Source organism: Humulus lupulus, chromosome 6, assembly GCF_963169125.1.
Source record: "Humulus lupulus chromosome 6, drHumLupu1.1, whole genome shotgun sequence".
Lineage (NCBI taxonomy): Eukaryota > Viridiplantae > Streptophyta > Magnoliopsida > Rosales > Cannabaceae > Humulus > Humulus lupulus.
The window spans coordinates 213,055,169-213,082,990 of NC_084798.1; the positions used below are offsets into that span (position 1 = coordinate 213,055,169).

Consider the following 27,822-nt stretch of genomic DNA (forward strand, 5'->3'; position numbering starts at 1 on the left):
ATAATACCCTTTTTCTCACTGAAACTCAGCACCCATCATCTTCCCCAACAGGACATATACGTCATCTTCTTCACCCATCTATGGCGGATCTCCGTCAAGCTGTCGTCCGACTTCGAGACCACGTGCGCCACAAACTGATGGTCTCTCACCGACGCAAGCGAGGCTCAGAAATTTCAAGATCTAAGAAGTTATAATGAAATCCTCACTCACAAATGGCAGCTGCAGCCGCAGCCCCCTCCATCTTCATCTCCTCCGAGTCCTAACCATGAGCAACTCCAAGAGCTGAGAGATCTCCCAGCTATGGCTGGACCTCCATCTCGTTGCCAACCTCCGCTGTGGACTCTGCTACTTCTCCAAGTTCCACTCAACCTGTTACTTCAAGTCCACTGATGGCCACAACAACAACTGGTCATTCGACTATTCTCACCTTAATCTCCCTGTACTCGCTCACCTTGCTGGTACACCCTCATTCTTTATTTGTTTAATTAAGTGGTCATAACACAAAATTGGCACTGGAACTGGGACAAAAAATCTTAAAAATTATTATTAGAAAATATGTTGGGAGAGAAAGAAGGGTGTATCATATTGGATTCAACCCGTAAAGGGAAGAGATTTCTGGATAGCATGCACTGTATTGCAGAAACTGAGCTTGTAGTTGGCAGTGGTTGGTTGATTGCTTGGTTCGTTTAAATTACTATACACTTATTTCATATATATGACCCGTTTAAATTACTTGTAGTATAAGTATATTTATATATGTAAACCTTGTTTATATTATCTTTAACAACGAAAGATTCAATAATGCTTTACTGGTTTGCTTGAGTTGATTTTCATACCCTTTATATGTTTGATAAAATGCCTCAACTATATTTCATGTGTTTGACTTTGATGCTTAAAACTGCTTGGTGTGATACTATCTTTCTACCTTTTGAACACTAGGGAGATGGGTACCACAATAATGTCTTCTCATATTTGTCTCAACTTTTTATGTTGCTAATCTTGCTATTGCTTATAGTATAAGGTGCATGTGCTGTATGCAAGAAAAATGTAGCTAAACAAAGACATAAACTGAAATAAATACAAATAGAACATGAGCAAGAAACAATGAAAAGCCAGTAATACTGGGCCTTTTAACTATTTGGCCTTTTTCTTATACTGTAGCAAAACGTGACATTTCCAGATGACCATACGACCTAGGTCATCATCGCCTCCTCCGATCAGTCGTCGGGCTTCTCTGATCAGTGTTGTACGCCTCTGATTATCCTCTCCACGATCATCCATCTCATCTCAGGCTTTGGCTTCGGGGATTTTCCAAATCAACACCGCCGTCTCTTCCTTCTTCCGCCTCATCAATTCCCTTGGCACCCCCAAAGATACTCTTCAACTTCGAGAAAAACTGTAAACAAACCCTTCCCTCTTTATTAATCTATAACATTTTCATCATCATCATCTTCTGATTTCTCAATTTTTACTAATTATTATTTTTTTAAAAATAAAAACAGACACAAAACGAGGAACCATATCACACAATTGGTGATGGAGACTTCATCCAAACTCAGTCAAGCCAGTGAGGCCGATCACCAACATAATAATCAAATTACTGTAAGTCTTGTTATTATTTTTAATTCATGGAATGTCTTTAATCTCTCTTCTTTCTCATTTAATTTTGAATTTTTTTTTTAATAAATTGCAAACTGACAAGACAATTGCATATGCCAAGCTAGCTAATGATTTTCAGTCACTTCTGAAAGAATTTCAGAAGGCTTAGAGGCATTAAATCATTGATTTAATTAATTTTGGTGTACCGACAATTATTAGTGATTGTAACTTGTGCCATTGATAGTGAAACAAATCTGTTGTGTTCCTTTTCATTATTTTTCAATTATCTGTTCTTGGTTTCTTTTGTTTCTGGTTTGATGTGTTTGTGTGTAGATTAAAGTTGAGGTTGTTGTTTCACAACAGTTGCCTATGACGCTAATTTGAGCATGAAAATAAAAATACAAAAGCACTACTAAACAAAGATTTTTGATTCAGAGACTTATATTACTCTGTCAATCCTAGGGAATGAGCTATGAAAACAAGTACAATTTTTTTGTTTCAGTCGTATCGGTTTATCATTTATGTTATATTAACATTGCTCTAATAATTGCAACTAATTTCTTACATAAATCGTCTGCAGAGAACAAAAGACTACTAGTCTTGTAAAATGTAAACTTACTCATCTCTAGATCTAGAGATTACTCTTTGATTAGTGAATCCTTACCAAGTCCTGGTGAATCTCTTGAGGTTTATATGTGTTTTTAACTTTGCAAGGATGATATTTTATAATGTAAAATGTTCCACGATGCTATATTTTGTTAGTTAGTTTAAAGGAATAATAATAAAGATATTATATGCAAAATAAAAGCATTTCGATTGCTGCTCTGTTTTCTCTCTGAGTCAAACTCATTATTAGTTATTTGCATAAGATTGAGATCACAACAAGTGCTCTTAGTTAGGATTATAACATTGCTCTAATAAGGCACAAGGCCAGTACAGAGTACATAAAGAGACAAAAGCAGGACACATGTCCACTATAGCTAAAACAGAAAAGGAAATGTAATTAACAGTAATACAAAGTGTAATTATGGTTTAACATCTCCTCAAACTCAGCAGCGGGCATGGAACCACAGTGAGTTTGGTCTCATTGCTCACGTTTGGTCTAAGTAATTTAATTATGTTTATTTTGTGTAAATGATTGTTGTCTATTTAGAAAAGATAAAGAGACGTTGGAAAATTGTCCAACATGTGGAACTTCTTGTTGGATGTCAAACAAGCTTACTACTCTACTATTTGTTTTTTTATATATGTCCAAGTAATTTAATTATGTTTATTTTGGGTTCTAATGCAGTTGGTTGTGATGCCATACATCTTCATATAGTTAGGCTCTTGAGGTGTATTTTCTTTTCCTTGTACTCTTTATAATGGAAAATATCTTGTTGGCTTGCTTTAGTAGTATAAACCATGCATGAATATAATATTTATGTCTTTTAACATTAATAGTGCTTTAATATTGTTGTTGTTGTTTCATTTCTGACCAAGACACAGATAGATGGAAACAAATGGAAGGTCATGGCACACATTTTGAGCTCGGCAATAGGCTTTCAAATCTAGTGCAAATAACAAAGCATCAAAATATCTTTAGATTTCGTTGTTCACTTTTAAAGTGAAACATGGAAGTTTTTTCAAATTTTAGCTAAACCTTTTAACTAGAAGTTTATTATGATGACTTTGATTCTCTAAATTTTTTTGAAAGATGGTTCACTTAAGTGAAATATGTATTTAGACTGAGTTACCTAATATGATGATATTGACATTTTTTAAGATCCAATGCTTATTTTTAGGGATTTTTTTATAAATACCTATATATAAAACTTATCATTCATTTATACGGTAAACTAATACTTAATTCAATACTATATAAATAAAAGATTTTAATGCAAAAAGACGGTCTCTCTTATCACTTCTCAAAACTATATGATTTTTTTGTTTTTTTCATTTGCAATGCATGCATGATCATCTAGAGAGAGTTAATTAAAGCATATATATTTATGGTTTTTGTCACATATGATTTACAGGTAGTTAATTACTTTTAAACATATATATATAAATAATGATTATGATGATGGAATTAATATATATTGGTGAAGAAAGAGATGAAAATCTAGTTTTGTTGTAATAAAAACTCCATATATCTTTTAGATTATGCGAAGAAATATTTTACATAAATCAAATTGTAATATATGACAACGGAAGGTGATTTCTTTACTTTTTATTTTTATTTTTTTAGAGTTAAATTACAGAAGTGAGTTATGAGAACAAATCAAGCTTTGAATTTAGCAATGATGATATATATATATTTATAATCTTTCACACACTCTATCTCTCTCTTTCTCTCTCTCTATCTCAAGATTTGGCATTCGTATTGTAACTAAAAATATAAAACTCAAATCAACTTCAAAGTATAAATAAATTACCAATTCATTTTTCTTTCCATTTCCTCCCAACTCCAGTTTTCTATCAACTCTCTCTCAACACCTTTATATATATATATATATATATATATATATAATAAGAGACAAACAATTTCACTCCCTCCTACCACTTTCGTTGCCCCTATAAGATTATAAAGAAAAGTTTGAACTCACTCTATTCGTATAACATCAACGAACTCTTTTTGTCATATGTATATATATATACAACAATTTATATTTATTTTTCCCCTTTTTCAAGATATATTAGAGTGTGAAATCCAAGGACAAAAGAGAATGAGAGATGGGAGCAAATGCATATGTTTGAACCCAAATTAATTTTACTTTTCCTCTAGTAAAGTGCACTATGTATGAATAATATGTTACAGTTCACATGTACTATATATGGGATTGCATTGGATTGTATGACAGTTGCATTGGGTTGCATTTTGCAATTTGCAAAAGAGTTCTTTAAAGTTTTTTAGATTGCAATTACTTGCATGTGATATTTCAGTGAGTTGCTTTAGGTTGCATTGGACTTGCATTTCAGGTTGCATTGAGCTTGCATTTCAGGTTGCATTAATTTCATAAGGATGAAAGAGGTTGCATTTGAGGTTGGAGTGGGTTGCATGAGAATTAAAGTAGAATATTAGTTTTTTGAAGTTGATTTAGATTGCATGAAATTGCATTAAGCTTTCGTTTGAGATTGCAGTAGGTTGCTTGAGTTGCATACAAATGAAATTAGCATGAGTTTTTTTAAGTTGTCATAGTTTGCATTGAGTTGCATATGAATTTTCATGAGTTCTTTTAAGTTTCCATGTCTTGCATTGGGTTGCAGTTAGTTACATGGGCTAACATTTGAGGTTGAAATGGGTTGTTAAATTTTCCAAAAATGCATTTAGGTTGCTTTTGAATTTGCATGAAGTTGCATTAGGTGGTATTTGACATAAGAATTGGGTTGCATTATTTTGCATGTGTTAATTTAGCTTATTTGAGTTGCAGTGGGTTTATTTAGGTTACATTAGGTTCTTTAAGTTGCTTTAGGTACTTTAGGTTGCATTGAGTTGTTTGGGGTTGTATGTGCCTTTTTAGATTGGGAACAGCAGGTTGAATTAAGGTTGTATGGGGTTGTTGCAATGTATGCAACCTCTGTTTCAACTACTTTTGAAACTTTTGTAACTTCTCTCGCCACATCTGCAACATCATTTGCAACATATGCAAAACCTATGAAACATGAGTTGCAACCTCTCAACCTCTGTCACAATATCTGCAACCTTTGAGGTTGTATAGGGATGCATGGACTTGCCTTTAAGGTTGTTTTAGGTTCCATTGGGTTTGCATTTAAGGTTACAATGGGTTAGACGAGTTGGGTTCTTTTAGGTTGCATTTAAAATTGCATTCAGTTGCATTGGAATTGCATAGGCTTGCATGTGTTGCCATGTGTTGCTTTAGGTTGTATGAGGTTGTAGTGGGTTGCATTTGAGGTTGCAGGGAGTTGCATTAAAGTATGTTGCATGATTTGTATAACAATGAAAATAGAATATTAGTTTTTATGTTGCCATGAGTTGCATGGGGTTATAGTGGTTGCATGCATGGGCTTGCATTTGAAGTTACAGAGGGTTCCTTCAGAATGTTTTAAGTTGCATTGGGCTTGCATTTAAGGTTGCAGTGGGTTGCATTTGAAATTGTATTTGGTTTGTATGTTTCTATAGGTTTCATGGGTTTGCATCTGAGATTGCAGTAAGTTATCGTCTGGGATGTTTTGAGTTGCATTATAATGAAATTTCCAAATGAGTTTACAAGTTGTTTTGAGTTGCATTAAGTTGCATGGACTACTATTTAAGATTGCAGTGGGCTCGTGTGCTTCCATTTGAGGTTGTAACGTATGCAACCCATGCAACATTTTTCAAAACTTTTTCCATCTAAGGTAGCTTTTAGTAAGCAACCTATGCAACCTTTGTTGCGATCTCTTTTAAAACATCTTCCATTCATATTTTGATATCATGATCACTTCAATTAGTAATCACTATTCTTGATAACCATTTTTTGTTGAAAGAATTTGGTCATTTTTTAATTTTTTATTTATTTATGTGTGTTATTAAAGAAAATTATTACAAGTATGATTAATAAGGATTGAATTTGCTTAGGCCACTTCAAACCTAACAATTTAATAATTTATGCTAGAAATGATAAGGCTCATCCAACCAAGTATTTGTTTCAAATGGCGACTCTTTTGGCATAATATGCACATCTATTAATTGGCTCTTTCAACATTTACTTTTGGGACTTTGAATTTTTATTTCATATTAATTAGTTATGAATTTGTCAAAGTCTTTTCAAGTAAAACAAAAGTATTGTCATTGTGGATTGGAACATAACAATATGACTTGATCATATCATCAATTATATGAATCTTCTAACCTTATATTTTGGGTTGGAAAATTCTTGTGTCTGAATGCTAATTTGGACGGTGTAGAAGTAATGAATTTGACATCCACATACATTTTAAGGCCTTGTTTGGACCATATTTGTGTAGTTGCAATTCACTGAGAATCAAGAGTAATTTGATTTGTCTTTTCTATTTTTAAGAAATCTTTTCCTCGTACAGAAAAGATAAAAAAAAATGTATATTTTTATAAAGACAATTATTTTTTATGTGATTAATTATCTGATTTGCATATTTCATATGTCTCACTAAAAAGTGCAGTAATTAAGATTGTCGAAAATGAATATGGTTCTTATGGTGAATTAGATTCGTAATTGTTTGTTGAGTCAACTGAGTGAGTTGATCAGGCAAATCATGTTTCCTTGAAATATTGCCTATTTTGATTGTCTTTGATTTTACATAATCAATTTGATTGCTATGAAGGTTCTTGATTAGTTCTTGAAAATGTATATTTAATGTTCTTAATGTTTTAGTTAATATTTTCATGAACTTAAAGTAATATATTTTATTATTAAAAATATTTGATTTGATTTGAGTTTATGTTTATTTTGCATAAATAATAATGCATTATGGCAAATATGAAGAAAGAAATTAAAAAGAAATAAAGATGCAAGCTTTGAAAGAGAAATTGACAATTCTGAAAATTAAAGGCCCACAGAAATATGACATTTTTAGGGAAGAAGCCGAAAAAATAGAAGTGACATTTGTACAATGGATCCCTATATTGATATTTAAGGCTAGTTTGGCATGAATTTCAAAATTTAGAGTTGTTTTAATATTTAATGAGTTTAATTTTATTTTATTTTTAACTTTTTTTTTAAAAAGCTCTTAAATTATTTAGTGGCGTATTTCTAAAATTACAGTAAATGATATTTTCTATCAAAACTAAATCAATATATGTTTTTGTTGATTACAGTTCTTTTAAAAGTTTTAAATGGTATTTTTTTCCCTATATTGAGATAGTACTTTTTCTTACCTTTTTGATATGCATGGAAATGAAATATAAATCTTTTCGAAAAAGAAAACAATTTTTTTTAAAGTAAATGGTAAATAGTTACTTACTCATATCACGAGAACCTCTTGTGATGAGTAAAATGATGTAAATTGTTATATTATTTTATATAATATAATATTAAATTAAACAATGTGACATAATGTGATTTGTCACACCTTTTAATATAATATTGAGAATTACAAAATTTGACATACGTGTATGTCCAAATGTAACATATTTGGAGTTACAAAATCAGTTACAAATTTGTAACTCTCAAATGTTAGCCAATAATATGTAGATTGAGAGTTATACATTTTGTTCGAATTTCACAAAGTCATAATGTGTTATGATTGTTGACGATATGATTCTAACTCCCATTATGTGTATAGAGGTTACAAAATCAAGTGAGAAAGAGTTTGAGACATTTTGGAAAAAGTGGAAAATTTGGAAGGCTAAAATAGCACGCTGGCCCCGGCCACCAGCATCCCAGACTGCGGACTGAGAGTTAGGGACTAGCAACCGCGGCCGTGAATGTCACTGGCTGCAGACGGGTGTGCTGAAAGCCAAATCCCATTTTTTTCGTTTTTCAATTTTGAACGGTTTTAACATCCCAAGTAACTCTCAAAACTTCATTTTAATTCCATAAACATCCAATTAAACATTGATAACAACCAAGCGGGTTAGTGGAATTTGAAATTCAAAGGATATCTCAAAACTCTATAAATAAGAGTAAAATGCTCACTTGCATGAGACACAATTTTCTGTCCACAAAGTGTAACGACCCGACTTTTCTTAACTAGCCCCACCGAAATACGACTGTGACTCTCCGGGTCAACTGGACCCTTATAGTCAACTTTGGTAAAAATCGAACGTTAAGAACTAAATAAACTTTAAAGTAAACTTTAGAAAATTTTACATTGGAGTACTTTGAAATAAAATAGTGTTTGGATGGGATCCCATAGTTTTAAAAATAAAACGTAGTTAAACGTAACTTAAGAAATTGTCTGTGGCCATAAGGCCTTCTTTAAATAAAACTAGTAAACATGAAATTGATAAAACTGTTACTAGACTTAGCAGAAAACTTAAGAGAACCTTGACAACCCTGCAGGTCGGTTGTTTCACAGTATGCATACTTCAGACAGAATCCCCTCCAGCTTATTGCACCGCTCCTTAAGCTTTGCCTTTACCTACACACACAGAGTAACTGATGAGCTATAACGCTCAGTAAGGAAGCTAGCTACAACTTATGATTCTACTAACCAAAAAACAAGCTTTGCATAACGATAATGCACAACTGGAAACTGTAAGCTGAGCAATATGTCTAGCATATTCACATAAGTTAACGTATTGCATAACATACTGAAGACATAACTGAGCCATCGTGTTATCTGTGGGGTCTTAATCCTCGTGTGGCCTTCGCGGCCTAGAGAATACTCACCTCTCGTGCCAAAGGGGTACACTCCGCTAAAACACGATGACTTTACTGACTTGGCAGCTAACCCCACTACACGACTGCATGGGATCCACCCTCACAAGGTTTCCCTTGTAACTGAGTCATCGAGTTATCTGTGGAGTCATGATCCCCGGGTGGCCTCCGTGGCCCAGAGAATACTCACCTCCCGTGCCAAAGGGGTACATTTCGCTAAAACACGATGACTTTACTGACAAGGCGGCTAACCCCACCACACGGCTGCATGGGGTCCACCCTCACAAGGTTTCCCTTGACAATCACAAATATTGCACATTTGCATTCATGATAACTTTATTGTACTAAGCACATTCAAACCTGAAAGATGGGTATTATTATGCACATCTAGTCATATAATCACACACACACACACACACACACATATATATATATATGACAACTAGAATTTAACTGGCAGCATACAACCATGCAAACAATTCACTAAGATCACAACAAGCTAAGTTACTCTTGGTGTATACTTCCTTACCTCTTGTCCTTAACTTTCGCGAATTATGTCTTTGTGAGTATTTTCGATCGCGTTTAGACCCTATAATCATATTGGGACAATATGTCTTAGTTTATGCTTACTAAGATTTTAAATGTATATGTTGACCCACGATTTAGCCAACTGACACGGAGTCAAAATATGAATGATATAGATGAATATGTATAGATAATAACGTAATGACAAAAGTAAAGAAAACACAGTAATTTATAGTGGTTCGGCCCCAGAATCTGGTAATGACCTACGTCCACTTAGAATGATATTGATATGGGATCAAAAGTGTGATCAGAGAACTTGGGTTCAATGAGTTTCAACACTCCTCATAAACAATACAAGTTTTCACAGATAATTTCTATAATCTCTATGATTTCTGGGCTCCAAAAGTCCCTTCCCATGAGCCATCTCTTGCTTTTTATAGGCTCATCGAAGGTTGCCCAATATTGTTACAGTTATTATCCCCTGAATCATCGGATATTCAGAAGATTGCATGAGATAAATTTGGGATTCATAAGATCTTTCCGTAAATGTTGCTTTGCCAGCGGAACCACCGACCAGTCTGGTCGTGGTAAAGACAGGTCTGTCCTGCTTCTGGTGTGTCTCCTGGTCGATACTCTAGCAGACGCTCCAGGTGTCAGCCACGTGTCAAGAGATTATTCGCCACGTCACAAATGCTAATTTATTGGATAACATTTGCCCCCCAAAGTTTATTTACTACGAACAGTAAATAAACTTTGAGCGAACGACCCTTCGGTAACCCCTCCTGACGTGTCAGAGCCATTCGTGCATTTTTGAAAAAAGCGAACCACTCCTGTCTAATCAAGGCTTTTCAGTTTCCCAGAAACAATTTTGATGGCCATTACGCTTCCCCATACTTCGAAAATGGAAAACTAATGATCACGCCTTTTGAATACCAAAGACAAACTTATATAAGGTTACTTGAGGCACTTCTTCCTTTTTACGCACGTCATCTCTTTGTCGAAAAACCCTAAAAACCAGAGCTTTACTCTCTCCGGCGAACCTTCCTTTGTGCTGTAGGATCAGACGGTGGGCTCATTGACTCCCGAAACTCTCACTTCCATCTTCACGACCACTTTCCTTGGTAAGTTACTCTGAAACTCCATGCTTCTAACCTTTCGTGGTGCATGCTTTTAAATGGTGTACTGTTTGAATCTCTTGGTTTCTGATTTTTTGAACGCCTGTAGATAAGATGCTTTTGTAGGCAAAGTAGGCTTTTGAGTAGGTTTAAAACCCAGGATTAGTGCTTTTTAGGACGTAGGATCGAAGTAGCATTTCGATTTTTTAAACCAGTTGGAAATAATTTCTTCCCGTTGTAAGGGGAGTCGAAAAAGCTTTTCAGGAAAACTTTTCACTTTCACCATTTTGGTCCGTTTTTTAAACTGTTTGCACAGAGAGACTTAGTTAGACTGCTGTTATATAAAGGCTTAGCTTTTATACTCGACCAGCGCTACTTTAAGAATCTCCTAGATTCCTCTGACCTCGCCTCTCCATTCTTCTGTTTGCAGATTTTGATGCCAGATTTGTGGGGAGGTGAGAGACCCATCGACGACGACCTCCTCGCCCAACTGCTCGAGGGAGAAGAACAACCAGCTGATCGCATCCACCAGATACCTTTCTCACGAGCCTCATCCAGACCGCACCCTTCTCCTTCAATGGCCCGTTCAAAATCTTCTGGCAAGAAAAGGCCCGAATCTGAAAGTAACCCTTCTTCATCTGCCCAACCTGATTCGCAGGCGGGGGCTCCCTCGACCAGTGGTCGAGAGAATCTTGTTCCTGACCCCAATATCCAAACCAGGGCTCGTCCTCGTCATCGCAATCCGCCTGATGTCGAGTGGTACACTCCTCCAGCTAGTTCGATGACCCTTCGGATGGTCGCGAACTGCTTCAGAAAATACCCCCTAACGGGGGTAACCATTACACGTCCTACTGCGGAGCAGAGGGCTAACCGTCCAGGAGGAGCAAACAGCGCCTGGTCCCGGTATCACATTGAAGCGGGGGCTTATCTCCCTCTTCATCCTTTCTTTGTGGGGGTGGCCAATTATTTCGGCGTCGCTCCCTTTCAAATAACCCCTAACGAATATAGGATGTTGGCTGCGCTCTATGTCCTGTACAAACTTAACAAATGGCCAGAACCTTCACCTCATGAGGTTAACTACCTCTTTGACCTCAAGTCCAATCCTCAACACAACGGGACGGGCTTTTTTCACTTCTGTCATCAAGAAACTGGCCGGACGTTTTTGAGTGGCACCACCCACATATCAAACGTGGGACATTACAACAAGGAGTACTTCTTTACTCTGGATATATCTAGTGACAACTTGGCTTTTGCGAGAGGAGGTACAAATTTGTCTTTGCCTTGGTCGATACTTTATCATATAGTATTTCCTTTCGTAATTTCTCAAACTCGATCTGCTTTTCAGGCCCCTGGTTGCGCCCGACCCCAACACCAGACATGGTGTCGAGGTCTGACACTCTGGCCAAGATGTCCACCGCAACCAAATGTGTCAAGACCTTGACACTAGAAAAGAATTTGAGGTCGTCTGGCCTTCTGGCTCCTCGCCATGACAATAGAGGGTCTGAAACGGACGAACCCACTGCCGGGGGGTTCCCGAGCAGCAACTTCCTGTGCCCTCTCCAAGGAGGAGGCCAACAGGAGTTACGATCAGGGAACCCACGGGCAGCCCTTCTGCAGAAAGGCCTTCTGCTCCCCAAGGCAAGGGGAAAGAAAAGGCCCCAGAACCAGTTGTTGACTTGGAAGAGTCTTCTGATGACAATGGTAACGTTATTTCGCTTTTAAACGGTCTGCCAATCCCCTGTCACATGTTTGACGGGGATGGCAACTTTACATATGCTCCAAATCTAGGGCCAAACTTCTTCATGCCAGAAAATGAGTATATGATTAATAGAGTCAATAGTATAGCGACCAGTAGTTGTAGCTCGGGTATTCACTTTATTATCTTCTTTCTGTTGTATTACTTACTTTCACCTTTTCCTTCCCTTACTAACCTCTTGTGTTTATTTTCATGCAGATATGTCGACTCCCAATATCTTTGACATGTACCAGGCCGAAGAGGAAGAGGAAGTCCCTCAACTTCAACGGAGGTCAAAGAAACGTACTGGTGAAACCAGTCAAGGCCCTTCAGCCAAGAAGAGTCGACCAGAAGACCTTCCTCAGGGCACACCAACTGGGCAAAGTCCTGCGCCAACTGGGCGAACTCCTACCCCTCCTCCAGCTCCTTCTGAACAGCAAAACACCCCTGCTTGGTCCAACCCTCCACCTGCGCCTGCTAGGGAGCATCTTTCTCGCGAAGAGGCTCATGAGGCCAGGCTCGTGAGCCGTACCATCCGATCCGCTAAGGATCGAATTGAACGCATAGGCAAAGGTGAGCGTGTTGGTGCCGCCATGATCCAAGCTGAAGAGCTACCAGTCGATCAGATCCTGAACAGGACTCTGAACGAGATCTCCAGCGTAAGTATTTCTTTATTCCTTGAGTCTTTGTTTTTTCAGCCCTCGGGATAAGTCTTGACTTCTTTTTCTTTCGTTTACAGGCCTTACTTTCGGCCATTACTGCTCGTACCCGAGCCCAGGCCTACTTTGAGCAGATTGAGGCTAAAGTTCTCGAGAAACATCAGGTGAAGGCGGCTGAGGAGCTTTCGGCTGCTGAGGCCAAACATGCTAAGGAGTTAGAGGCGGTGGTCCGAGAGAGGGATGCAGCGGTGACCAAACTGTCCGCGGCTGAAGCTGCAAAAGATGCAGCGGTTAAGCTGAGGGAAGAGTACCGGTCGTACAACAAAACTCATCTCCGCGAAATCAAGCATCTGGAGGGGGTAGTCAAGTCTAAGGACGAGACTATTGCCACTCTCGAGGGCAAGGTGCAGCAGTCGGAGCTTGACAACTCCAAGAATCTGGAAAAGTACAAGAGGACGACACTCTGATGTTTCTATAACTTCTGGAAACACAATCAGGGTGCTGACTTTAGCTACCTTTCAGAGGAAGTCAGAGTTGCGGAGTTGGCTCGGTGCGCTGCTCAACTGGCTGAAGAGGAGGCAAGAGCCGCGATTCCTGCAACCCCAAGCGTCGTTGGTTTGGACGAAGAAACCATCGAGGAAGAGACTGACCAGGTTGTTGCCCAGGATCCTCCTGCCCCCCATGCCTCTTAATTTATTTAACTGTCTTTCTTTCTTTTTGAACATGTGACCCATGGGTCGAAACAGTTTCTTTTTAAACTTTTGCTGCACGGGCAGTAAATCTTTTTGTTTGAACAATTACATGCAAGCAGCAATGCTTGCAGTGTAAAGGCTTAACTCTTGGTGTTATAATATTTTTACTTATTATAACGTTTGTCCGTATGACCGAACTCAGCATAGTACTTTGTCATGATTTATCAAAACATATATTTTGAAAAAATACTCTAAGTACTTGAAGCATGCTTTCACTCATTTTGTTCATGTGTTTACATACCTTGAGAGTATGCTTTGCTATCGATGTGCCTTATATGCCCCCCAAGTGATCGAGGAGCTTTAGGTCCTTGGTCACTTGCCTTGACCATGGCCTGTCCGAACATTCCTGTTCGTGCGGAAAAATGATACTTGTAATACAGCAAAACAACACACGTAATGAACAAATACTTGTAAATGTAAATTCACAAAGGTTGGCAAGAACGACTGGCTGAGCACAGTCCCTTATAATTTCGTATTAAAAATGGACTAATCATGTCTTTACGAATGATTCTGAAACAGAATCTTACATATACGAGCAGTTAGCCATACACCGTGGCTAACCCTCTTTGCACAACTTGTAAAAATTAATAGAAAAATTTGAACAAGCCAGTCCTTTAAGAAGGGTTGTTTATTGGTAATACTTGCGCAGGTGTTCTCCATTCCAGTAACGTGGAACGAGATCTCCGTTTAAGCGTGCAAGTTTGTAGGTGCCTGGGTGAAGGACTTCTTCAATTTGGTAAGGTCCTTCCCAGTTAGGTCCAAGCACGCCAGCAGTGGGGTCGCGGGTATTCAAGAAAACTCGTCGTAACACCAAGTCTCCGACGTTGAATCTTCTTTCTTTAACTTTGGAGTTAAAGTACTGGGCCACTTTTTGTTGATAAGCAGCAACTCGGAGTTGAGATTTTTCTCGTATCTCATCAATTGAGTCTAAGGACTCCAGCATTAGCTGGCTGTTTTGCTCTTGATCGTACGTTAAACGCCGATGTGAGGGGGGATTTATCTCGACGGGTAACATGGCCTCATACCCATAAGCTAAGGAAAATGGGGTACGTCCTGTGGCTGTTCGATGAGATGTTCTATACGACCAGAGGACTTCAGGTAGTTGTTCTGGCCATGCTCCCTTCGCTTCTTCAAGTCTTTTCTTCAGAGTGTCCTTGAGGGTTTTGTTTACAGCTTCGACTTGCCCATTCGCTTGGGGGTGTGCGACTGAAGAAAAGCTCTTAATTATCCCATGCCTTCCGCAGAAATCGGTGAATAGGTCGTTGTCAAATTGGGTCCCGTTGTCTGATACTATTTTTCTGGGCAAACCATACCGGCACACAATGTTCTTGATGACAAAGTCGAGAACTTTCTTGGTTATGATGGTTGCGAGTGGTTCAGCTTCGACCCATTTTGTGAAGTAATCGACTGCCACAACTGCGTACTTTACTCCTCCTTTTCCTGTTGGCAGTGATCCAATTAAATCTATCCCCCATATTGCGAAAGGCCACGGGCTCTGCATCTGCTTTAGCTCGTTTGGAGCTGCTCGTGGGATTTTGGAGAACCTCTGACATTTATCACATCTTCGTACGTACTCCATTGAATCCTCGTTCATCGTTGGCCAAAAATAGCCCTGTCGGAGAATTTTTTTCGCCAAACTCTGCCCCCCAGCGTGATCTCCGCAGAAGCCTTCATGCACTTCTTTCATGAGTTCCTTAGCTTTTTCTGACGTGATACACCTGAGCAGTGGCATTGAGTATCCTCTTCGGTACATAATACCGTCGAATAGTATGTACCTAGCAGCTTGTCTTTGCAGAGTTCTGACCTTGTTTCTATCTGCTGGCAATGTCCCACTTGTCAGATACTCCAGGTAAGGCGCCATCCATGTATCTTCTATTCGAATTTCCATGCTGGCTTCGGCCGCATCAATGCTTGGCTCACTTAATCTCTCTACTGGGACTATGTTCAAGGTGTCAGCATCTTTAGCACTTGCAAGTTTGGCCAAGGCGTCTGCATTCGAATTTTGGTCTCGCGGAATTTGCTGGAGGGTGTATTTTGTAAACTGTGCTAGCAAATCTTTTGTTTTGTTAAGGTAGGCCATCATTTTTAACCCTCGCGCTTGATATTCTCCCAGGACCTGATTCACAACCAGTTGGGAGTCGCTATAAATATCGAGCGCTTTTATATTCATCTCCCTGGCCATTCTCAGTTCAGCGAGGAGTGCTTCGTATTCCGCTTCATTGTTTGACGCTGCGAAGTCAAACCTGATTGCGCAGTGAAATCGATGCCCGTCGGGCGTTATCAATATCACTCCCGCTCCAGCGTGAGATTCATTAGATGATCCATCTGTGAATAGTTTCCACGAAGGAGTCTTGTCTTGAGGCATGGGCGTTTCAGGCTTTTCGCACAACTCGTTGCTAGGGAGTTCGGTGAATTCCGCAATAAAATCGGCTAAGGCTTGCCCTTTTATTGCTGCTCGCGGTGAATAAGTTACGTCGAACTGTCCCAATTCGACTGCCCATTTTAACAGTCGTCCAGCTGCCTCGGGTTTTTGGAGGACTTGCCGAAGGGGCTGGTCGGTCAGAACCGTGATAGGATGGGCTTGGAAGTACGGTCGCAACTTTCGGGAGGCTAGAATTAGGCAATATGCTAATCTTTCGATCGGTGGATATTTTAATTCTGCACCGATCAGCCTTTTGCTGACGTAGTAAACAGCTTTCTGCACGCCTTCTTCTTCCCGTATCAGTACCGCACTAGCAGCAACTTCGGTAATCGCCAGGTAAATATACAAAGTCTCTCCTTCGATTGGTTTTGATAGGATGGGAGGTTGCGACATATGAGCCTTTATTTTCTGGAATGCTTGCTCGCAGTCTTCCGTCCATTCAAACTTCTTATTTCCCCTAAGTAGATTAAAGAATGGAACGCACTTGTCAGTTGATTTTGAGATGAATCTACTAAGGGCAGCTATCCTTCCGGTCAGACTTTGGACATCCTTGATCTTTTCTGGCGACTTCATATCGATCAGGGCTTTTATCTTGTCGGGGTTGGCCTCGATGCCCCTTAAATTCACTATAAACCCTAAAAACTTTCCTGACCCGACTCCAAAGGAACATTTGAGGGGATTCAACTTCATATGGTACTTGTTTAACACATCAAAGCACCTTCGCAAATCCCTCACATGTCCTTCAGCCTTCTTGGACTTTACCAGCATGTCATCCACATATACCTCCATGCTTACTCCGATCAGCTCCTTGAACATGTGGTTGACTAGTCGTTGGTAAGTCGCACCTGCGTTTTTTAGTCCAAAAGGCATTACCTTGTAACAATATAAGCCCGTATCGGTCCGAAAGCTGGTATGATCCTCATCAGGTGGATGCATGCTGATCTGATTGTAGCCTGAATACGCATCCATGAACGAAAGGATCTCATGCCCAGCAGTTGCATCGACTAGCTGGTCGATCCTCGGGAGTGGGAAGCAGTCTTTTGGGCAGGCTTTATTGAGGTCTGTAAAATCCACACAGGTCCGCCATTTGCCGTTAGGCTTGGGGACCAGCACCGGATTGGAGACCCATGATGGATAAAACGCCACCCTGATGAACCCATTCTCTTTAAGTCTTTCGACTTCTTCTTTCAAGGCTCTTGATCTGTCTTTATCGAGCAGCCTTCTTTTCTGTTGCACCAGTGGAAAGACTTTGTTTATGTTCAGGACATGGCTGATCACTGTAGGATCTATTCCGACCATGTCTTTATGCGACCAGGCGAAAACTTCCTGGTTCTCTTGCAAGAATTCCACCAGCGCCTGCTTTGCGGTAGGTTCTAAATTCTTCCCAACCCTTACGATTCGGGTCGGGTCTTTTTCATCGAGCTGGACCTCCTCCAGGTCCTCGACAGGTCCAACATTTTCTTCAAAATCCCCAAAGCGAGGATCCAAATCTATATCCTCACTTTGGGCAACACCCTATTTGGTGACTTTTCCACCTGATTGGGTCTATTTGTTTTCCGTCATCTGCAATCGTTCTGGGGTAGCGCTCCTCGATGCTCCGCTTTTTGCCTTTGTGATCGAGGCGTTATAGCACTCCCTGGCTTCCCTTTGGTTTCCCAAAACGCATCCTACCCCTGCGTCCGTTGGGAATTTCATGGCTAGATGCCACATGGAGATGATGGCCCTCAATTCAACCAGTATGGGTCTTCCAATAACGGCGTTATACGCTGAAGGACAATCGACCACTACAAAAGTGGCGAGTAATGTCCTTGAGGCAGGCGCTGTACCCGTTGTCACTGGGAGTTTGATCATTCCGGCTAGTGCGAGTCCTTCTCCAGAGAAACCGTATATGGTTTGATTGCAGGGCTCCAAGTCCTTCATGGACAGCTTCATGCGTTCCAGCGTTGATTTATACAGGATGTTCACTGAACTTCCTGTATCAACCAGTACTCTTTTTACCATCATATTGGCCATTTGGATATCCATGACCAGCCGATCGGAATGTGGGAACCGGACGTGTTGGGCATCGCCCTCAGAGAAGGTTATCCCGCATTCCTCTGAGCGGGCCTTTTTCGGCGCTCGGTCCTCCATAGTCATCATCTCGATGTCTTGGTCGTGGCGTAGGGTTCGAGCATATCGTTCTCTAGCCTTTCCGCTATTTCCTGCGAGGTGTGGGCCTCCACAGATGGTTAGGAGTGTTCTGGCTACGGGGGCAGGCTGTAATGGTGGCGAGCGTTGGCGTGTGGACGTCTGCTCGTTGCCACCTGGAGCTTCTCGTTGGGAAGTTCCCGAGGCCCGTACGTACCTTCTCAAGTGTCCTTGTCTAATGAGGAACTCAATTTCGTCTTTTAGCTGGTTGCATTCATTAGTGTCATGTCCGTAGTCGTTATGGTAACGACAGAATTTGGTAGTGTCTCTTTTTGAAATGTCTTTTCGAATGGGCCCAGGTTTCTTGTAGGGCACACTAGAGCTTGTGGCCTGGTAAACCTCTCCTCGAGACTCAACGAGGGCAGTGTAGTTAGTGAACCTAGGTTCATAACGATTACCCTTGGCTCGTTTATTGTCGGAGGTGGAAGGCTCATTGTGTGGCCGTTTCCCACCATTCTTGCCATTACCGTTGCCGTTTCCGTTGCCATTTGGTTTGGTGCCATTGGCGGCTTTGGCGGGTTCGGTAGCCTTCTTACCCTTGTTCGAGGGTTTTCCATCATCGGCAATGGCTTCTTCGAGCTTGATATACCGATCAGCTCGGTCTAAGAACTCCCGGGTGGTTCTAACCCCATCCTTACGAAGACTTTTCCATAGGGGCGAACGGCGCCTCACTCCCGCGGTTATAGCCATCATTTTTCCTTCGTCCCCGACTGTCTTTGCTCCGGCTGCCGCTCGCATAAAGCGCTGGATGTAATCTTTTAGTGATTCTCCATCTTGCTGGCGGATCTCAACCAGTTGGTTTGCTTCGGTCGGGTGGACACGACCTGCGTAGAACTGTCCGTAGAACTCCCTTACAAACATTTCCCAGGAAACTATGCTTGCAGGTGGGAACTTAAAGAACCATTCCTGCGCGGCTTCAGAAAGTGTTGCAGGAAAGATTCTGCACCGAGCGTCTTCGGACACTTTCTGAATGTCCATCTGGATTTCAAACTTATTCACATGCGAGACGGGATCCCCGTATCCATCAAAATTTGGGAGCGTAGGCATCTTGAACTTGCCGGGAGTCTATGCGTTGGCTATTCTTTGGATAAATGGAGTGCCTTTTCTTCTATCGTGGTCGATGTAAGAGGTCCTTCCTCCGACCAGCTATTGTACAACCTGATTTAGTGCGTCTATCTGGGCTTGCAACGCAGCAGGAATAGCTATGGTCTCAGCTGCTGGGGGGATGTTCTCACCATGCTTCTCTCGACGATCATTGAGTATGTCTCTTAAATCTTCCTCTCTTCTCCGTTGCTCGCTACCTCCGAGCCGGTTGAAGACATTATTTTGCCTGGGTTTCCCCCCAGCATCTTGTCTATTTGGTTGATCATCTTGAGGTATTTGGCTCCTGCTTTTACCTATATTTCTGTTCCTCCCATCAGCATTGTCCTTGCCTGAGTCAGCCTCGTTGTAGCCGTGGCCATCTTTGAACTTTGACTGGCTGTGGTAAGACTGGTTGTTCCCTCTATTCCCGTCTCTGGCAGAAACAGCCCGAGCGTTAGAGGGTGGCCTGCGCTGGTCACGATGTCCCCGTGCATTATCATGCCGTTGGGATCCACGGACCGCAGAGCCTAACTCCGAGTCTCTCCTGTTACCAGGAGGGTAGTGACCCCTGTTCGCTTGGTGTGGCCCATCATTCTCGCGGCGTCTAGGACTACGAGGCTGTCGCTCGGCCCTATTCTGCCTTTGCTGCGGGGGATTATCTCGAGCAGCGTGAGATGGTGGGTCTGCCCCGGGGTCCAGTGGGACGTCGTCATGGGGCATCTGGGGCTGTTCAGGCCTTTGCGGACTTGAAGGATGGACCGGTGGGCTAGGATTGGGACCTCCCTGGGGTGGCCCAGTTTCAGGTTGATTAGGCTGCGAGGCAGGCGCGGCCTGATTTCTGGCCAACAGCAAGGCCGCTTCAAGGGCTGCCATGGCCTCAGTCTGGCGGCGATCCACCTCCGCTTGTCTCTCGCTTAACTCCGCCCGCTGACGATCAAGTTCCAGCTGCTGCCTGGCCATAGCTTCTGCGGCAGTCTCTTGATTGGCTCTCAGACTAGCCAACTCTTCCTGCAACGTGCCCAAGGTGCTCCTCAAAGTCGCATCGTCCATTTCCTCCTCTTCAAAATCTAGTTGTGGCTCATCTTCCGCCATGCTTGCAGGTGGAGGAGGAGGTGGCGGATTCAACGGTGCAGCGGCAGCGGTCTGAGCAGCTTTCTTCCCTGCTTTCGCCATTAGTTTTATCAACAACGATGAATCGTCCCTCTCAACGAAAGCACCAGAATGTTGACCCACGATTTAGCCAACTGACACGGAGTCAAAATATGAATGATATAGACGAATATGTATAGATAATAACGTAATGACAAAAGTAAAGAAAACACAGTAATTTATAGTGGTTCGGCCCCAGAATCTGGTAATGACCTACGTCCACTTAGAATGATATTGATATGGGATCAAAAGTGTGATCAGAGAACTTGGGTTCAATGAGTTTCACCACTCCTCATAAACAATATAAGTTTTCACAGATAATTTCTATAATCTCTATGATTTCTGGGCTCCAAAAGTCCCTTCCCATGAGCCATCTCTTGCTTTTTATAGGCTCATCGAGGGTTGCCCAATATTGTTACAGTTATTATCCCCTGAATCATCGGATATTCAGAAGATTGCATGAGATAAATTTGGGATTCATAAGATCTTTCCGTAAATGTTGCTTTGCCAGCGGAACCACCGACCAGTCTGGTCGTGGTAAAGACAGGTCTGTCCTGCTTCTGGTGTGTCTCTTGGTCGATACTCTAGCAGACGCTCCAGGTGTCAGCCACGTGTCAAGAGATTATTCGCCACGTCACAAATGCTAATTTATTGGATAACAGTATATAAGGGAATTTAAAAACAAGAACTGAAATTCCCGACCCTGGCCCAAACCCGAGCCCTTGGGGTAAAATGACCATAATACCCCTCTCAAAATCCTGAAATCAACTTAGAAAATTATTATTTATGATAATAATTTTATCTTAAACTATGTCCGAAATTTCAAGTCAAAACTCCAATTATTTCTTAAAATTCCATTTTCTGATGCTTGAGTCCAATTCACGAGCCCCGAGCCCACCTCTTGACCTTGAGACTTAAAATTGGTAATATTGTACTTGCTAAAATATTTTCTAAGTCCTTCAAAATATTTCGTAGGTTCTAAGTCATCAAATCTAAACTTTGAAACTAACTCCCAAATCTAGAATTTTTCTTGAAGCTTACATAATAATTCCCGAGCCTAGCTTGTAATAAATCATTATACTTGGACAATTAACTAAAGAATTTTTATCCTTAATTCTCAATAATAAGATTTTGATCTTAGAGTACCTGATCCCAAGCCTTGCAGTAACTTTCTAAAGTTTCGGGACCAAATACCACTATTTGTAACCAGTTGAACACATGCACACCACTACATGCACACGTGACCACCAATGGTCACCATCTTGACACACACCTTCGGCCTCTCCCTTCAAGTCTTGCCCGACCCCATGGTTCAACAACAAGGCAATCATGGCTTCCCCTCTACACCACCACAACCATCCTCTCGGCCACCACAACCACCCCATCACCACCACCGGCCTTTCCTCCCTTCCCACGTCGACCACGGAGCCAAACTTCCATATCCGCCTCTACCATTCATCACCCATCACCAAAACACCCCCAAACTTCAAGCCTTATCATATTAAACCATTCACAACCCCTTAATGAAAGTTTCTAGTCCCTAAACACAGATTAAAACTATATATAACGCCCCACAAATTCATAGCCATCCTAAGAAATGAAAACGAAAAATCGGAACCGTAAACTACGAAGGAAATCTATGAATTTGTACCTCTTACTGTCAGGGCCGACTCTAATGGTGTGCAAGCTTGGCTACTGCATAGGCCCCAAAAAAGAAAGGGCCTAATATTTTTTTTTAATGTTTTTCAGATTTTTTTTTTAATAAACCCAGTTAAACAACCCAAAATATAGGGCCTAATTTGATTTTTTTCTCTCTATTTTAGTGATTTTTTAGTTTTTTTTTTCTTTTAGTGTTAAAAATTTTATTTACAAATTACAATTTTTTTATTAGGGGCCTAATTTTTAAAATTAGAACAGGGCCTCCAAAATATTTAAGACGGCCCTGCTTATTGTGGCCGGTTCTTAATGGTTCCTTCTTCTCCTCAACTTAGTCCACAACGCTATGAACACAACAAAACCATTTGACATGAATTTGGTACTCAGAATCTAAGAGAAAAATCAACGCAAAGTAGGTTGGGACTTACATTTTTCTTCTAACTATTCTTGTATCGAACTTCCAATAACACTCCCTTCTTTCTCTTGCTTTCTTCTACAATCAAAACAGAGATTCTAAGGACGTGTCTAAGGTCTGTAACCCAAGGAAAAAATAAAGAAATGACTCACCTTACCTTTCAAAAATAAAGAAAGGTCTACAAGAACACAATGTATTCTCTTGCTCTAATCTCTCTCACGTTCAAAGATGGCTGAAACAAATGAGGAAAGACAACGATTCTAATTCCCTCCCTGGTAACCTCTAAAAACTACCATGGCTATACAAACTATGTTTCCCTCCAATATGTGTGTGCAGCCGAACACACTGTACACTTTTCAAAAATAAAACATTAAAACTATAGCTTAAGAATGATAAATATAAACTATAGTCGAAACACCAAAAATGCAACTTTGGTTTAAACTTCTTTCTATGATTTTATGTGAGTCCTTTCAACATAAAATCATAACTTTATTCCCATAAAATTCCTCTTGAATTATTTATAGACTCTTAGTGAATAAGTCACAAAATCATAGTCTAAAATGATACTAAGATTTTATGTGGATTTCAAACACATAAAATCATATACTTAAACTCTTTGAATACGATATACATCTTAAATTTATTTCACATCTAAGTCCCTACACTATGGTCTAAAGCAATCAACTCACACTTCTTTAATTAAAATAATATTCACCAAATATTATTTTAATTATTATTCGTACTCTTAATAATAATAAAAAAATTTCACAGAATAATGTTTACATAAAACACAATAAATAAATAAAAAAATTTCGGGTTATTACACAAATAACTTGGCTGGAAAATACACCAAAATACTTGATAATTTCATAGAGCTATTTCCAAACTTGAGAGTCACTTAGTACTTAGAGAATATGGGGAAATAAGCTTTTGGACACTTTGGTGATCTTCACTACTCTACACATTGGTTGTGTGAGTGTTAGAGTGTTCTTGTTATTTTTACTTTGTTTTCTATTTACTATTATTCTTATTTCTTTCTTCATGTTCTTCTTTGTTCTTTATACTTACATGTACTATTTTCTTTGAGTTTGTAATCTTCTTCTCCTCTACTTCTTCTACACCCCTTCTATTTATTTGTATTTTTAGCAATTGGTGTGACAATCTAAGCTCAGTTATGCTTGCTGCGAATCTAGTCCTCCACACTCGAACCAAGCACATAGAAATTGATCTCTACTTTGTTAGGGACAAGGTGCTGCAGCATCAGCTTTTGCTCAAGCATGCTTGTGCACTTGATCAAGTTGCCGACTGTTTAACCAAGCCCATTTCCTACCATCATTACTCAGATTTGAAAGAGAAACTCACTGTGGTTTCCTTATCCACACTAAGTTTATTTGAGGGGGCTGTTAACGAGTAGCTATTGTGTTAGTTAGTTATTAGTGCTTGTTATAGTCTATTAGGTTGTTAGGTTTGTTATTGCTTTAGCTTAACAACTTCTTTAGTTTTAGTTGTAAGTAACTCTACTGATTGTATATAAGGGGTTGATTCTTTTTTAATCAGCTAAGTCAATACAATACAATTCTTCAATTCATTCTTTCTCGAGAAATCTAATACTATTGAATAATTAATTAAAGATTATTTGAGAAATGATGTTCATACTTTGAAGTTATAAACAGAAGAAAACAGAGAAAAACAGGACAAAGTTCAAAAAAACATTTGAGCTAAGAGAAAAAAGAATTAGTAGTCGAAACCCAATTTGGATTTTCCATCGGTCATGAGAGGATATAAAATGTTGATATGAGGATGAGTGGGGATGATGGTGATAATGAAGATTTGTTTACAAAAACTAACTAAATATTACTCTAACTTACACCAAAGCATTATTTTATAAATTAATTCCATCCATAAAGACAAAAAGAAGAAAAAAAAGGAAAAACTGAGTAAAGTTGTAAAAACACAAAATCTACAGCTAGAACATGAACATTATTACAACATGAAACTAAATATATTAAAATCTAAATAAATAACGTTGCTCTACTATGACCACTTCGCAAACAAAATTGCTCTTCCATTTGAGAAAAAATTAATATAACCTATGAAGATCCCAAACACAAAGCCACATCCATACCCCAATAGCACAACTTTCCAAGTAAATCCATTTGCATCCTCTGATTCATTTTCTTGGAAAACCACACAAATCTAAATTTCCTTTGAATGAATCATTGCTAAAAGTATTGAACTGCTTACCATTGGGTATTGGTCCCACGAGTTGGTTTTCTGAAAGGTTTAAGATTTCGAGCCATATTAAATCGGTCAACACTGCAAAGGAATATTCCCACTTAGCTTGTTAGCAGAGAGGTCTAACCACTCAAGGTTAGTCAACTTTCCCAGCGATGATGGTATGACACCTCTTAACATATTATGAGAAATGTTGAGGCCCTTGAGCGACTTAAGCCTTTCAAGCAACCCTGGAATCTCTCCAATAAAATTGTTGCAGGAGAAATCAAGACTTACAAGGATAGTTTGGATATGCACCAACTCTAACTCATATCCTTTCATGGTCACTGTTATAGAGTCTTGGTAATAATACTCTCCCATGTAATTCAAGACTGAAAGCTGTTTGCTAAATTTTCCCATGCATTCAGGAATGATGCCACTCAAATTATTAGAAGATAAATCAAGCACTGCAAGGGATGTCGTTTTGCAAAAGGAAGTTGAGATCTCTCCCTCAAATTGATTTTTGGCTACTGAGAAGAACCATAGAATTGATGATGAAATAATTGGAAGAGTTCCTGAAAACAAGTTGGAGCTAAGATCAAGGTATCTTAGCCCATTCCATGGAAGTGGCTCTATGTGTGTTAACAAGTTGTGAGAGAGAGTCAAGTTGGTTAGAGAATTGTTTCCCACTTCCCATAACCATTTAGGAACACGTCCTTGAATATGATTATGGGAGAGGTCTAAGCCAAATAATGTTTTTGAAGATTTTAAAATGTGTGGGAACTCAGTAATGTTGCAAGAAGACAGATATAATCCCTCAAGATTATCCAGTCTATAGTTTTTGGAGTTTCCAAAAGTCACTGAAATATTATTAGAGGAAAGGTCAAGATATACTAACCTTTTGAAATTTAAAAGCTTTTCCAATTCCAAAGTACCACTCAACTTGTTTGATGAAAGATCCAAAGGTTGAACGCTTGGACTTTGAAAGCCACCAATTATCTCCCCAGTGAATTGGTTGTGACTAAGGTATAAATCCTCCAAATAAGGTATGGCATATATCCACGATGGTATTGTTCCGTTGAGTAAGTTATTTGATAAATCCAAACCAATGAATTTTGGAGCACTACCAGCAAGAAAATGAATGTTGTCTGGAAGTGGACCAACTAAGTTATTGAAACTTAAATACAAAATAGACAAAGATTTTGGTATATTTTTCAATAAAAGAGGTAGGTCAATGGAGAAGGTGTTGTTATAGATATCTAAATACTCTAGTGCACTACTCCAATTAGATCTTGGAAAAGATCCATTTGGTGCTTCATTCTCTCGTAAAAAAAGAGATTGGAGTTTCGACAATACGAAAATATTCTCTAGTTGCTTCCCATGCAGCTTACACTGCCTGAGATCCAGGCCTGTCAAAGAAGAGAAGTTTTTGAAAGAGAGCATTGCTGGGCAGAAGACAAATCAATACCTTTTAGAGAGAAATCTTCCAAGCTAGTCAAGTTTTGAGAAAGTTTTTGAGAAAGTGCTTTAAATGTATTTTCTCCTACCATGACTCTATAACCAATTTGGAAAGATGAGATATTTCTGAAGGGACTTGACTACTGAAGTTGGAGTCGGTTAGATCAAGAAAAGTCATATTCTTGAACTTACCAAATTCTGATACAATAAAGGAGCCTCTAAAATCATTACCAGAAAGATCAAGATCCTTGAGCTTATAGTGCCTTGAAGGCTGCCACAACTCAGATCTAAAACGATGACATTGCCAAAAACATCACAACTAATTCCCTCCCATGTGCAACAATCAGTTTTCTCATTCCACAAGGCTGTTGCATCGTGTGAAGTTCCATTTTTGTTCAAACGAGCACAGCTCAAACTTCCATCAGCAACAAATTTGAATGAGGTCTTGAGTTGGAGAAGGGCGGATCTTTCATCAGGATTGCACTGGAGTACTGGAGGAGAAGACGAAGAAGATGAAATGAGAAGTTGAGAATGGATGAGCAAGAAGAAGAACAAATCTGGTAACATGTTCATATTTCTTCCTCTCTTTTTTAATGGCAAAAATTGAAAAATCTATATCGTTGACTAGAGTGTATAATGCATTGCCATTTGGAGGAAAAAATATTTGTTATTTTTATATAAAAGAAAGAGGATTTCATTCTCGGGCTTTTAGTGCCAATATATTCCCTAGAAATAAAATTAGACAATTTAAAACAAACAGAAGAACAATTTTACAGGGTTAATCCAACGAAGTTTTGCTTCGATCTTGTGCATCAAAGTTATGAATAATCAATAAAAAAATGAAATAAAATTACAATTAATAATTATATAACTAGCCAGCCATTTTAAAAGACATTAAAAATTTAAATGTTGACACTCTCCTTTTAGCTCTTTGGTCTTTCCTTTTTGAGTTTTGAATTTGAAAACATTGATTGGGACATAACTACTGAACATGATAAGATAACTTGACCATATTTATAATCATAACTAATATATGAATAGAAATAGTGGATAACCACGTTTGAGATGGAAATTATCTACCAAACAAAAAGGAATTTAAGATAATTAAAAATAAACAAAAAAATAATTATTTTCATTTCTGGGTGCATTAATACAATATTCCCCAATTAATACTTAATGTTTTTTGCTATAAAACAAACTACATAGTGATTTATGTGCAAATTTTTAGACTACTAAATAATTTTTAACACTAATTTATTTAAATAAAATTTCTTATATGAAATGTACCCGGCCATTATCGTACTTGCTCCGTTGTAAGCTTTGTAGCTCTCTCTGAACAGAGTTTAAGTTATGTAATCGATTGGTTTAATTAGAAATAATTAAGTTATCCCATAACTATAATACTTTCCACTATCAAATTAATCATGCTTTGTCTACTTTGTTACAGCCACGTATATAAAAATATACGTGACATAAAAAATGTGCTTTTTAAAATTTATTGTTAAATAACATTGTTTGTATGATGAAGCTTTATAAAAGAAAATATTTCAAATAATAATCTTACCAATCACTTCTC

The 27,822-nt window shown here is 39.2% G+C and overlaps 1 protein-coding gene and 1 long non-coding RNA gene across 2 annotated transcripts; one reads left to right on the forward strand and one right to left on the reverse strand.

Annotated features, from left to right (window-relative positions):
* Window positions 1-1,602, forward strand: LOC133784466 (uncharacterized). Its single transcript, XR_009871355.1, has 3 exons — window positions 1-458; window positions 1,162-1,398; window positions 1,503-1,602. It is a non-coding gene; the product is annotated as an uncharacterized LOC133784466 (long non-coding RNA).
* Window positions 1,603-24,884: 23,282 nt separating this feature from the next.
* Window positions 24,885-26,813, reverse strand: LOC133785984 (receptor-like protein 43). Its single transcript, XM_062225195.1, has 2 exons — window positions 26,510-26,813; window positions 24,885-26,197 (listed from the first exon to the last, which is right to left on the reverse strand). The coding sequence occupies exons 1-2, from the start codon at window positions 26,811-26,813 to the stop codon at window positions 24,885-24,887; spliced, it is 1,617 nt and encodes a 538-aa protein (XP_062081179.1).
* Window positions 26,814-27,822: the final 1,009 nt, after the last annotated feature.

Coding starts and splice junctions, on each gene's coding strand:
- LOC133785984 (XM_062225195.1), bottom strand. CDS start 26,813: ATGTTACCAGATTTGTTCTTCTTCTTGCTCATCCATTCTCAACTTCTC. Junction 26,198..26,509: donor GAGTTGTGGCAGCCTTCAAG/GCACTATAAGCT, acceptor CTTCTTTGACAG/GCCTGGATCTCAGGCAGTGT.